We start from the raw sequence: 14,375 nt of genomic DNA, 5'->3' as shown, positions 1-14,375 counted from the left end.
GTGTGGAGGCACCAGTTCATATTATCACTGCCTGCACAAGCTCCCAGCTGGGTCAGGTGCCCACAGCCCTGAATCCTTGCAGAGTCCATGGCCTGTGTGAACAGTCTGGTTTGTGTTTAAAACACCACCCCCATGACACATTAAAAATACTATAAAAATGACTTTGCCATGTAGCAGGGGGAAAGGTCATGGTATTGTTTCAAATTTCCAGAAGTGCCCATACTATTTGGACCTAGCTGCTAGTTCCATTTTATGCCAAAGATGCTTGTGAAATTAATATTTCTTGATCTCTAGAGTTTTCTTTATTCTTTTATTTTTGAGGATTTTAATAGTGTCATCTGAACAGAACTGTTAAGTTTTCTAGTGGCTTAGTCCTAATTGCACTGGCCATTTTCCACCATGAACATTCTTGGGAGAGGTTTGAGTGGTATTTGAAACATCTTTTCAACAACCAGAGTGCAGCTTAATTCACCTGGATGCCACATATACCACCTACAGGTTGGACACAACTGTGAATTAGCCCTTAACAAAGTTGTTTGCCCTTTTGAACCTGAAAAGGATATTTTACCTTGTGGCTCTTCAGTCACCACAGCTTCCATGTTTTCTCCTTTCACATACTCTGCATTAAGACCCTCTGAAAAAAACAAGGAATGACAAATATTGATATTGCAAGGCCAACACTTGCAATGACGTTTAGGAATAAAGGGTTTATGCCAGCACTGAAAGACCCTTGGTAACGAGCGCTGTTATAGTAACTGATTACAATGATTTCCATTCAAGCAAGTATGGCACTGAAAGAATGACTTGTACCTATGTGTGTGTACATATATGTGTGTGTGTACATCATCCCTCCACTTTTAGCCTCGTAACAATCCTGTTAGCTTAGACCAAGACAGAGTAATTCATCCTGTGTCTTTGGATATGGATTTGAAGGCTGATCTCCCTGATCAAAACTAACACTCAACCCAGTATACCATTCTGCCTCTTTTTAATAGCATCCATTTTTATTTACTAGAATTTATGGGTGAGAGTTGCAGGGCTGCTCTTTTTAGTTGTTTTCAAGTGTATTTGGGGGCGGGGGGAATCCAAGTTAGGTGGAGATTATGGCTAGACCTTTTGGGGGGGGAGGTGGAGAGGAAAGCAACCAGAAGAACCTCAAGCAGGTACCAAAGGATAATGTATTCATACAACTGAAATCCCAGCAAGTTTCAATAAAAGTTTTCATTGAGCAACCCTAAGTATCAACAGAAAGTAACACCAAAGAAAGAATATTAATGCCATTCTATAAAAGACATATGCAGAATTAATAGTACTAAATAGATAAACCATAATATAACAACATATTGTGTTGTAGTGTTTGGAGTGTTGGACTAGGACCTGGGAGAGCAGAGTTCAAATCCTTACTCAACCATGAAGCTCACTGGGTGACCTTAGGCCAGTCACTGCCTTTCAGCCTAACCTACTTCACAGGGTTCTTGTGGGAATTAAATAAGGAGTAGGAGAACCATGTACACCACCTTGAGTTCCTTGGATAAAAAAGGTGGGATATAAATGAATTAAATAAATAAATAAAAGATGCAGCACATAACAGCAAATTGATGTAATTATCAAACTGGTCCACATTAATCCACTTATCTTGTCCGTGACTAAAATCAGGCGTACTCAAAATAGTCAACTCTACTCATTAAATGGATGCATAATCCACCAAAATTAAATCACACACACCATTTTTCCTTAGATTTTTTAAAAAAGCAGTCCCCATAAAACCATCCAGTATTGGCATGGTTTATTGCAGGCGCCCTGGTGGTTTTCTACTGGTGTCCAAGAGACCCCCTAAGCCCCTCCCCCATTCATTGACCCCTTGGACCTGAGGTAGTGAGGGCAGTTGCTTCTCCCTTGAAAAGGGGTAACAATAAGGCAATACGTTTGTGAGGGCAAAGAAAGGGTCAAACTAGACATGATGTGAAAGTCGCAGAGAAGCATGCAAACTTTTTGTGTTCATTGAAACTCTTACTTGGGCTGGATGTTAAAGCAAACAAAAAAAAGGAGTGGAAGAAAAAAAATCTGTTGGTGCTTGGCTAGATGGGAAAAGGCCTGGTTTCCAGGTTGCAATAGTCCTGAGATGGCTCGAGAGAGATGCAATGAATTTATTTATTTATTTATTATTTCAATTTATATACCGCCCTTAGCGAAATAGCTCTCAGGGCGGTGAACAAACAAAATAAAATACAACATATAATAAAAATACAAAAACATATACAAACAAACAACGAAAAGCACAGCAAAAACAAAAATACTACAAAAATTAAAATACAGATTAAAAGATTTAAAAAGTTAAAAAGATTAAAATGCCTGGGAGCATAAAAAGGTCTTTACCTGGCGCCGAAAAGATGGAAGTGTAGGCGCCAGGCGTACCTCTTCGGGGAGGCTGTTCCACAACTCAGGGGCCACCACAGAAAAGGCCCTAGATCTCATAACCACCCTCCGGGCTTCCCGATGGGTTGGTACCCGGAGGAGGGCCTTAGATTCTGAACGAAGTGAACGGGTAGGTTCATAGCGAGAGAGGCATTCCACAAGGTATTGAGGTCCCACGCCGTGTAAGGCTTTATAGGTCAAAACCAGCACCTTGAATCTCGCCCGGAAGCAAACAGGAAGCCAGTGCAGACGCGCCAGGACAGGTGTTATATGCGAAGACCGACTGGTCCTCGTCAATAATCTGGCAGCTGCGTTCTGCACCAGCTGAAGCTTCCGAACTGTCTTCAAGGGCAGCCCTACGTAGAGCGCATTACAGTAATCCAATCTTGAAGTTACCAGAGCATGGACAACGGAGGCGAGGTCGTCCCTGTCCAGATAGGGGCGTAGTTGGGCTACCAGACGAAGATGGTAAAACGCATTCTGTGCCACCGAGGCCACTTGGGCCTCGAGAGACAAGGAAGAGTCGAGAAGAACCCCCAAACTACGTACCTGTTCTTTCAGGGGGAGTGTAACCCCATCCAGAACAGGGTAAGCATCCACCATCTGAGCAGGGAAGGCGTTCACCAACAATGTCTCGGTCTTGTCTGGATTGAGTCTCAGTTTATTAGCTCTCATCCAGTCCATTATCGCGGTCAGGCAACGGTTCAGCACATCAACAGACTCACCTGAGGAAGATGAAAAGGAGAAATAGAGCTGCATGTCATCAGCGTACTGATGGCAACGCACTCCAAAACTCCTGATGACCGCACCCAGCGGCTGCATGTACATGTTGAAAAGCATGGGGGACAAGACCGATCCCTGGGGGACTCCACAATGGAGAGTCCATGGTGTCGAGTGATGTTCCCCAAGCACTACCTTCTGGTGACGATCCGCGAAGTAGGAGCGGAACCACTGCCAAGCAGTGCCCCCGACACCCAACTCTGCGAGTCTCCCCAGAAGGATACCATGGTCGATGGTATCAAACGCCGCTGAGAGATCAAGGAGAATCAACAGAGTCACACTCCCCCTGTCCCTCTCCCGACAAAGGTCATCATACAGGGCAACCAAGGCTGTTTCGGTGCCAAAATTGGGCCTGAAACCGGATTGAAACGGATCTAGATAATCGGTTTCATCCAAGAGCGCCTGGAGTTGGCTGGCAACCACCCGCTCCAAAACCTTGCCCAAAAAAGGGACATTCGCCACCGGTCTATAGTTATTCAGATTATCTGGGTCCAAGGAGGGTTTCTTTAAAAGAGGTCTCACTACTGCCTCCTTGAGGCTACCAGGGACTACTCCCTCCCTCAAGGAGGCGTTAACCACTTCCTTGGCCCAACCGGTGGTCCCAGCCCTGCTAGCTTTCACTAGCCAAGATGGGCAAGGATCCAGAACAGACGTGGTTGCCCGAACCATTCCAAGCACCTTGTCCACTTCCTCGAGCTGCACCAACTGAAACTCATCCAATAAAGAAGGACAAGGCCGTGCTCCGGACACTTCAATGGATTCATCTGTCACAACATCAGAGTCAAGGTCCCTGCGGATACATGCGATCTTATCTTGACAGTGTCCAGCAATTTCATTGCAGCGGGTCTCAGATGTTTCCATAGTATCGTGGGGGCCAGAGTGTAAGAGCCCTTGCACGACTTTAAAAAGCTCCGCTGGGCGGCATAAAGATGATCTAATAGAGGCAGCAAAATAGAGCTTCTTTGCTGTCCTTACCGCTTTTGTATACAACTTATTGGTGGCACTTACCAAAGCATAGTTGTATCCACTGGGAGTTTTCCTCCATCTGCACTCCAGCCTCCTCCTCTCTTGTTTCATCGCTCTCAGCTCTGGAGTATACCACGGAGCAATATGAGCTCTACACCGGAGGGGGCGCGCGGGAGCGATCATGTCAATAGCCCGGGTCATTTCCGTATTCCACAGTGCGACCAGGGCCTCGACAGGAGCACCGGTCCTATCAGCCGGAAAATCTCCCAGAGCCCTCTGAAAACCTACGGGATCCATCCGGCTCCGGGAGCGGATCAACTTAATAGATCCTCCACCTTTGCAGAGGGAAAGAGCCGCTGTGAGTCTAAATCTCAACAAGCGGTGATCTGTCCATGACAATGGGGTAGATGAAAAACACCCCACCACCAGATCACCATCTCCATGTCCAGTGGCGAAGATCAGATCAAGAGTATGTCCCGACACATGCGTTGGGCCAGTAGAAAATTGAGACAGCCCCATTGTTGTCATGGAGGCAATGAAGTCCTGAGCTGCGCCAGATAAGACAGCCTCGGCATGGACATTGAAATCCCCCAGTACCAAAAGTCTAGGGGATCTCAACAGCACCTCCAAGACTATCTCTGTCAGCTCAGCTAAGGAAGCTGTTGGGCAGCAAGGTGGACGGTACACCACCAGTATTCCTAGTCTGTCTCCCTGGCCCAATACAAGGTGGAGACATTCCAGACCAGTTGCCGTCTGGACACGGTGCTTGGTGAGAGGAAAAGAACTCCTATAGACCACTGCGACCCCCCCTCCCCGGCCCTCAGATCTACCACAGTGCTGAACCAAATACCCGGGTGGACAAAGCTGGGAAAGAGCAACTCCTCCCTGATCAGCCACCCAGGTCTCGGTTATACATGCCAGGTCGGCACTCTCCTCCAGGATTAAATCATGGACAAGTGAGGATTTATTATGTACCGACCTGGCATTCAAAAGCAGCACTTGGAGATCCGAGAGCTGGCTGATAGGACAACCAGCAATCCGAATGAAGACTTCGGTTTGGCCATCCCTGCTGCAAAAAGATCTTGGATTGCAACCAGGTCTGAGAAGAAGCCTCTCTGCTCTCCCCAGACATAAAAACGAAGAGTTAGTTTATTTTTTATTTTGTCCTTAGCAGGTTCTGTAGGCAGGACAGAAGAAGATACCCTCTCTGTTAAAAAGTAATGCCATGTGCAAACTAAAACTCTGAAAGGCACCTTTTGATATAGGAGGACTTTCAGTTGGTGAGTACAAGGCAAATAGTTTGTATTTGGATTGCTAAACTTAGCAGTTTACACTCATATTTTAAACAAGAGCTTTAAAGTAGCATTAAATGGCGCTTTAGCTGCATTTGGGAGTATGAACTTATCCAGTCGTTTTATTGTTTCTGTTACATAATGGTCTGGGAATTTTTCAGTCTGCTTCAGCATTAGCACTAGCCTTGTATGATAACTTGCCTATACAGCCAGCCTGTGGCTCTTATTTAGAGTGAGGGGATCAACTTTACTATTTTGCGCACACCTGGATATTTTAGTCCAGAACTATCAAGCTTTTAAGCATCTCGTTTATTAGATTTGGGCCAAAGTGTGGCAGTCTGTTTTAACAATTAGTCATTTTATCAATCTGTTCCTCATAACCACTTTTTAAAGGGATTCCAGATGTCGCCTTGATAGTTAGTATCAAGATAGTTATGTAATACATATTAGTAGTTTCTTGTTTTAGTCACCTCGGTATACTGATGGTGTTCCGTATGAGTTGTTCAAGTTGCACAGAGAACGATGATGCCGTTATTTGATTTTAGGTTTTGGTCTGTTGATATTTACAGTTGCCATCCTGAAGGCTTTTACTGAAACATAGGTAGCTGCCTTATACTGAATCAGATCATTGGTTCATCTAGCCCAGCACTGTCTGGCAGCCGCTCTCCAGGGTTTCAGGCAGGGGTCTCCCCCTATCTGGAGATGCCGGGGATTGAACCTGGGACCTTCTGAGCTATGGCCCTTCCATTCATTGGACAATTCATTTGTATTAATAACTCCTGACGTTCAAGCTATACTTGCTGAAATTCCTTCTTTGATACTCCTATTCCCCTGAAGGGCTCCAGTGACCAGAGAGGTTTTACAGTCAGGCCCTCTTCCCAAAGATTTGTGGGGATTGTAGCTCTGGGAGGGGAACAGGGCGTCTCCTACCAACTCTCAGCACCCTTCACAAACTACACTTCCCAGGATTCTTCGGGGGAAGCCATGACTGTCTAAAGTGAAATAAAGGTCTGGTGTGGATGTGGCCATGGACAGCTTTGGTTTAAATTTGGGTGTCTGTTGTAAAATAGAAAAGTGGGGGAAAGCCCCCCAAATAATGCTACTGTTAACCATGTTTTCCTTTTGGAAAGGAAAGGAGCTTTCCCTCTGCCAAGTGCCTACCCATCCAATCTCCTCCCCTCACTCCCCCTCTCCCCTCCACCTTCCTCCCTATTCCTCCCTTTCCAATATCTCGAGAGAGGTCAGATCTCCTGTTCCCCTGGTGCATTCACTATAGATGTCTAATTCCCCTGCTTTTTAAAGTTTGATAGAAATATCTGTTGGCTGTAGGTACATTCTTAAACCGCCAGTTTTTTCGCCTATTAGTGAATTTTGTCCTAAGCTAATTCTACTCTTTTGACCTTCGTCTCCATGCACAGAGTGAACATGTGCAGGAGAGTTCTGCTTGGCCCCACCCCCATAACCCAATCCCTGTGCCCTGGGCCAAAGGAGAGGGTGGGATTCAGTGCACATGCAACTGTTTAGATGTTCTATATGATCTACATACCTACAACATATGATCTACAACAGATACATATGTAGATACATATGATCTGCAACAACAACCTCTGAGATGAAGGGAAGAAGAGGCCTTCTGTAAGTGAGGGCAAGTGAGAAACTACCAATCAAGTGCCTTAAACTGGGTAGGGAAAAGAGTGCATTTGGAAAAACTGGCCGTGAACTCCAGAACCCTCTGCATTGTCACAGGACGGGCATGCCCTAAGGGGAAGGTCAAATGGAGGGGGAGCAGGGGGGAGAAATTGGCTCAATGGCAGAGCATCTGCCTTGCATGCAGAAGGTCCCAGGTTCAATCCCCGACATCTCCAGGTAGGGCTGGGAATGTCCCCTTTGAAACCCTCAAGCACTCCTGCCAATCAGACCATTTATCTATGGTAACTCCTATGTGCCTAGCACATTTGGGGCTTTTTAGTTTAGGGAGAAAAATGCAAAGGGGGGACATGGCAAAGGTTTCTAAGTTAATTTGGAGAAATTGGATAGACAGGAGTTTCTCATAAAAGTAGAACTTGGGAACAGCCACTGAAATTGATTGGCAGTAGATTCAGGAAAGATGCGAGAATGCCCTTCTCCCCATACCACATACATAGGTGACAGAATTCATGGGCACAACATGGTGATAGCTTGGAAAGGGGATTAGACCAATGCGGGGGAAGGGTGTTGGCTCAGTGGCAGAGCATCTGCCCAGGTGCAATCCCTGGCATCTCACCAGTGCCTAGTCTGCCGCTGTGGGGGGCTAGACCCTGAAGTTGCTGTTGCAGTCCCGGGTAGATTCCATGTTTGTATGAATGGATATTTGCATCAGTTGTTAAAATGTGCTTCATGTATGAATCTGCCTGAAGACACAGCTGAGGGTGTCTCCAAGTGCTGCAGCCTTGTGGCTACTGACCAGCACAGCCCCGCCGCCCCCCCCACCACATGCTTAGCAGGATAACACCAAAGGCAGTTTTATGTTCGTCAATAAAAAGTCAGTTCAGCAGCTGCTGATGCCTTGCCATCCTCTGCTGTGCATTGCAATGCATCTAAGGCCTGACATTATCCCAGCACGCCACATCTGATGGCTTAAATTAATCCTCCTTTATAATTAACTTTAATTTCCTGCCGTCTTTTCTAGGGTTTTGCCTTCTCTTCAGTGCTGCCTTTATCAAAGATTTTTCTAGATTTTTTAAAGGTTTTTTTTTTGTTCTCCAAAATATCACTGATGGGGCAGAGAAACAACACGAGGGTGGGGGGTTCATTTTACCACATTCCTCTTGACTTTCCTGCTGGCTTAATTTACTCAGGCACACACCTGTTTGTTTTAGAGACTCCTGTGAAAATAGCAATTTTGTCACAGAAGAATGAGCATGGCTCCTTTTCCCGACTCTAGCTAAGGAAGATGCCCAAGGAATTTCAAGTCATTTTAAAATTAGGGAATCTCACTATGATTAATAAAAGCCCTTGGAAACTAGACTAGTATTACCCCACATTATTCCTGACACATGCTGTCAGCGGCACAATGGCTATGTTCTACCTCCCCTGTCAGAGGCTGTATGCTTCTGAAGAATACCAGCTGCTGCGGGAGCCCATGTAGGGAGTGCACTGTTGCTCTCGGGTCCTATTTGTGGACTTCCCAGAGTCATCTGGTTGGCCACTCCGACAATAGGACATCGGCCTACACTGGCCTTTCGTTTAGTCCAGCAGGGCTTTTCTTTTGCTCTTAATGTCAGCCAAAACAAAGTGGGGTTTTTTTTCTTTTCAAAAGGCACCTAATTCATTTGTAGAATTCGCTGCAACAAGATGTGGTGAAGGCTAATAGTGTAAATCGCTTCAAAGGGGGATTCAGACAAATTTGTGGAGGATCAGGCTGTATGGATGACTGCTAGCCATGATGGCGAAATGCTGCTTCCAGGATCAGAGGCAACATATCTCTGAATACCAGTTGCTGGAAATCACAAGTGGGAAGATGCTCCGGTCCTGCTTTTAGGTTTCTCATAAACATCTGGCTGGCCACTGTGCTGGCGCAGGCAGTCCTTTGTGGTGTGATCCAGCAGGATTCTTTGTAAGTTTTCAGACAGCAGAACTGTGGGATATACATGAAATAGTGGCTAGGGCTTCTGTGGGCCCACCAAGCGGAACGCAGCCTTGCCAGCTGTATATTATGCCTGCTTGGCCTCTCCCATTCTTGAGCCCCTGATGGGCCACATCTGACAAGTGAGGGCCAGGCTGCCTTAGCCTGGGATTCCTCACTGCCTGGACAGAAGGCAGGAGAGAGCCAATGTTGAGTGGGCTGTGCATTCTAGACAATATAGAGTGGACCACTTGAATTACCGTACAAGGACAATTGTACGTGTCACTTGTGAAAAATAGCCAAAAGGATGAATTTATCCCCCAAAGCTACAGAATGTTACAGAAACGTGACCATTTGGTAAGAACCTGACTGAGCAATGCCCATCGCCTATCATGAATGGTGAGACATCAGCCTCTTGATAAAGAGATACATGCCTGTCTCTGCCACTGGTTCACACAGCTCCTACAGGAGACCATAAGTGCTCCACCAGCCTTCCAACAAAAAGATGGATGCAGCTGTAAATTTACTGTCAGAACAGCTTGGCTTTTTCTTGCTCGAGGGAACTGGCCTGTCATCCAGTGTCTGCTTTCCCAACTGCAGGCATTAAATAAGCCTCACTGAACACCTCATTGTCACCATTAGCCTCTGTTTAGGGTGGGAATTCTCCAGCCCTGTGGGCCCAATTAGGCCTGCCAGGCCATTTTGGGCAAGCCACACACCCCTGCCCATGTGATGTCAGGTGTGGAGCAGGTAAAGTAGGGTCTGGCCCAAACAGGTGCTTTGAAGCCCTGACTGTCAGCTGATCGCCACCGCTTCAAGGGGCAGTGCAGGTCACTGCAAGCACTGCGAATCATCTACTGCAGTCTGGGCTGGAGGAAGCAGCTTTGTAGAAATGCGCAGGAGGAAGTGCTTTGAATACAAACGGCAGGGGGAGGGAGGGAATGCTCAGCTCATCAGCAGTTACAGCAGCCTCCTTTGAACTCAACAGTGTCAGTCACCTGATGTCATCATGGCAGCAGGTGACTCTCAGCTGGGTAGTCCTGCCCACCTGTTAAAGTTGGCCTGTGGGAGAGGGAGAAAGATCTGGCCCACCAGCCAGATCCAGTTCCCCATTCCTGCTTTACATGTTGTCACTACCTTTCTGACAGCCGGGAGTCAAGCTGCCCACCCTAAGGTGCGTGTGCTGTTCCCTGCCTCTGCTAATGAAATTCCCTCCCACAATATAAAGGTTCCACCATTTGACAGCAGTGATTCAGGGACCTGTTGGGCAGAGTACAGCCCTTTGTACGTGTTCCAAGTGAGGGAGGTTCACCACCTTTCTTATTGTATTGACAATGGAATGACATTCCTTCAGATGCTGTCTGTGAACAAGGCTGAAGGCCCCACAGTGGATGGGAAGGCTGGTTCTCTGGAGACCCCTTTGCACATCCTTGCACCCATTGGGGAGCTTCACTCCAGCTCGCAGACAGGCCTGTGCTTGCCCCTTTCTTGTAGAGGAGGAGCCACTTACGTTGTATGCTGAAGCAGAACTTCTTTTGCTGGTAGGAGATGTAGCTGCTCACAGCACCAATCAGGGCCATAGCAAGGCCACTGACAATGCCGGCAATCGTCCCTGTCTCTACCAGGGCACCTGCAAAAGCCAAGGGAAAGAAACACATTGATGCTGAAATGTGTCGTGGAAGGAGAAATTTAATATAGGTCCTCACTGACTTCCTTTCTGTTTCTGCCATACTCGCTGACCCCCCTATTATTATGTTGGCTTGTGTCCTATGTATCAGAGAGGACTGTGTCCCATGGAATTCTGTATTATAGTTTGGCATGGCATGAATGAACCTTGTGCATGCATGTTCCCTCTCCCTCTGATGCAACGAGTTACTTCCTCTTTACAGGGAACCATAGTTGACTCCTGAATCAGAAAGTTTACCATTTGTGCTTGCCTTCCATAGCAGGATTGGAGGCCACAGTTTGAAGCTGGTTTGCAATCCTGGTTTGAAGAGCAAACAGAAATGACAGTTTGCTGATTCTGATGCAGCCGCAGTCATTTGTGCTTGCCCTCCAAACCAGTATTTACAAACAAACCTCACACTGGTCTACGATCCAGGTATAGAGTGCAAACTATTGTTTGCCAGTTCATATGTAAGTTCAGACTATGACTTGTGCTAAAGAGGAAGTAACAACTCATTGAATTGGACTGCACATGGACTGTTTATGTCACACCAAGCTACAACTTGACATTATGTCTGAACCGAGCTAGCAACTGGCCATGTACCTGTGACTCCTTGAGTGAACTGCCCCTGGTACCATTAATTTGGGGAGTTCGAACATCCAAAAAAGCCCCTTTGGTTTTTTGGAAGATGTTGATTCAGTGTTGGGGAGCTTCTTCCTTTAGGAGCATTCAGCTTCCCCACCATGTTTCAGATGATTGTATGACCGCAGAGGCCTTTGTCAAGACTGAAAAGTTTACATCTTACACCACCATGGCCCTTCGACATTATTTTTTTTACAAGGGTGGTTATACTCAGAGTAAACCCATTGAAATCAGTAGACAAGTCCATTGATTTCAATGGGTTTACTCTAACATTGGATATTGCCCAAAGCCAGGATAGCAATATTGAGTTTCATCCAACATGCTAATTGGACAACTTTTACCCAACTATTTCCAATGCAATTACACAGGGTAGGGCTCAGTTACAAAAACAGCAGCATAGTGAGGAGTAATTGCAAAACCTGTGTTAATATATTTGGTGGTTCAGGGATCTCCCCATAATGAAAGGTATCCAATGCTAGTCCCACTCAGAGTACACCCACTGAAGTGAATGGGCACGACTAACTTAAGTTCCGTTCATTTCAGTGGGTCTGCTCTGAGTAAAACCAATACAACCCATTTTATGCAATGGATGTTAGAGTCAAGCTGTTATAAAATTATTTGTGGCAAGGCGGGAGGCAGAAAGAGCCAATCCCAGTAAGAAGTCAGCACAGGCCCCCACAGTTCCACTTAGCTACAGTGTAAGAAAAGGAACCTGTCTGGAGTTGAAATGAAATTCCCAGTTCCCAGAATTGTTCTTACCGTCATTATAATTGCTGTCGCCACTGCCACTTCCACCACTCCCCCCTGCAAATAACAACAGGCATTTTGAAAACACTTTCTTAAATGTTTGAAGCCCTTCACATATCTCCTTATTAATGCTTGCAATTATCCTGGAAGGTAGGTCAGGATTATTATCCCCATTTTGTAGGCGGGATCCTGAAAACTGGGGTTATAAGAGGCAGAGAGATTATTATTACCATGTTTTATACATTGTATTGAGCCGTTTTTTCAGAACAGGTACATTTTCTAGATAAATCAGAGGAGGGAAGATGGGAAAGAGATGTAGTAGAGTGGCAGTATGTCCCACTAGCGTACCCCTACACAGCAGAGATGGGGAACCTGGTGCCTTCTGTATATTGCTGGACTACAATTCCCATCACCCCTGACCACTGGCCAGCATGGCTGGGAATGATGGGAGCCGGAGTCAAATAACATCCAGAAGGCCACAGCTTTTCCCTCCCTGCTATAGAGACAGCGGTTGCTTAGGGAGAAAGTATCAACCATTCACTGTCTTGAATGTGATCCGTGATAAATGGTTGAAGCTCCATTTAAACCTCCTCATGTGACCATATGAAGCTGTCTTTTATACTCAAGGCTGTGTGTCTGCTGTGATTCTACAGGACTGCTGGAAAAATGTAGCACGCTACAGTGGGTTCCCAAACTGTGGACTGCACATTTCATTGAGATGATCCACAGCCTGGCTTTGGATTGTGGTTGAAGATGGGAGACTAAATACTCATGTCGATTCACTGTATTTTATTGCTCCTTTTTGCTCTTTGCTCTTACATATTGTATTTTATTATATTCTATGGAATTCAAATGGTAATACAATAAAATGCAATAAAATTGCATCGCGTCTAGCACAGTACATGACAGGTGCTACAACAGCAGAAAAATCATTACGCAGTCCGCCAAGAACCACAGTGATTTGCAAGAGGGCCATGGGAAAAAAACATTTGGGAACCTTTGGTGTAGTGTGAAGCAACCTTCTGCAACCTGGTGCCCTTCAGATGTTTTGGACTACAATTGTCATCAGCACCAAACACTGAAACTAACAGTCAAAGATAATGGGAATGGAAGTCCAAAACATCTGCAGATCACCAGGTTGGGAATGGCTGGTATGCAGAATTCAGCTTTCATTTTTTGAAAAAACAGATTCTAAAGTATATGGGCAATTAGTGCTGAAGGTTCAGAAGCCCAGACTGATGCAAGAGAATGTGGTTGGGTGTTCAGGGCTCTTGAGCCTCCCATGACTAGCAAAACCAGAATCATCATGAGAAACTGCCAAATAAATTATTCAAAAGAAGAGGACATGGTCAGTTTGCCTTCATTGCATAGAATTCAGCTTTTCTTGGCCCCATGTCAATGGTCTGGGCACAGAAATTCTAATTTAATTTAAATTTTATTTTTAGCATAGACAGCCCTGTTTGTCTGGTGTTGGACCATTTATTTAATCTGCCCCCCTATTGCTTTCCCCCTGGCGGAAGGTCCCTTCAAACTCCCCCTTCTAGTTCAAAAGGGCCACCCACTTCCTGAATAAAAGGGTTCAAAGCTGTCCAGATGGCACGCCTACCTCCCAAGCAGCGCTATGGACAGAGTTTGTTGGCCATAATCACTGTGCGGCTAGCTGCCAACGCAGCTCTCGCAGGACTATTTCCAACTCAACATTTCTCCTATCTGGAATTGCTTTTGCAACAACGTTCACAGAAACACACACACGTACACAAACAGTGGTAGGGTGGAAAAGGCTCCTAGAATGAAAAGACTCCCACCAGGTGCTGTTCAGATATTTTTTCTCCTCACTAAGGTGCACATGGTTTTACAGCCCTGATGTCATGCTTGCCCTGTTTGCCTCTATGGAAATCATTCTGTCAAGAGATGACTGATCTACAACTTGGAGTTGAAAGCAAGGACAAATGGGGATGGGTGGGGGATCGTGTCCTCCAAAGTATCGCATTACTCTCCCTCCTCCAGCCACCCACTCCCTGCAGCCAATTCCAAGGAGGGGGGAGGGGGGGGAGGGCAGTAGAAATCCTGGGGCAATTTTAATTATCTTCTAATATGTTGACGAAGGAAGTTGTGTGTAGGGCTCAATGCTCTGCAATTGCAGCTTTGTGCACGCACACGCATTTATACACATACGGACACACATATATACTGGTAGCCCTCGTATTAATTAACCAGCTGCTGCCTCGGTAGCACTGCATTGAGCAATAAATGAGATTGATTA

General features: G+C 46.0%; 1 protein-coding gene across 3 annotated transcripts in view; it reads right to left on the bottom strand.

The window, feature by feature from the left end:
• The window catches only part of CD99L2 (CD99 molecule like 2), a 94,417-nt gene that overhangs the window by 5,685 nt on the left and 74,357 nt on the right, over positions 1-14,375 (bottom strand). For all 3 annotated transcript variants that reach the window (XM_061598941.1, XM_061598942.1, XM_061598944.1), the window contains 3 exons: positions 12,125-12,169; positions 10,568-10,687; positions 569-634 (listed from right to left, as the gene is read on the bottom strand). In XM_061598941.1, the coding sequence (XP_061454925.1) occupies positions 569-634; positions 10,568-10,687; positions 12,125-12,169 (231 nt within the window). The remainder of the gene's footprint in view (positions 1-568; positions 635-10,567; positions 10,688-12,124; positions 12,170-14,375) is intronic.

This window comes from Rhineura floridana, chromosome 16 (assembly GCF_030035675.1).
Source record: "Rhineura floridana isolate rRhiFlo1 chromosome 16, rRhiFlo1.hap2, whole genome shotgun sequence".
Lineage (NCBI taxonomy): Eukaryota > Metazoa > Chordata > Lepidosauria > Squamata > Rhineuridae > Rhineura > Rhineura floridana.
The sequence above is the reverse complement of the archived record's forward strand: the minus strand, read 5'-3'. Positions and strand labels throughout refer to the sequence as shown.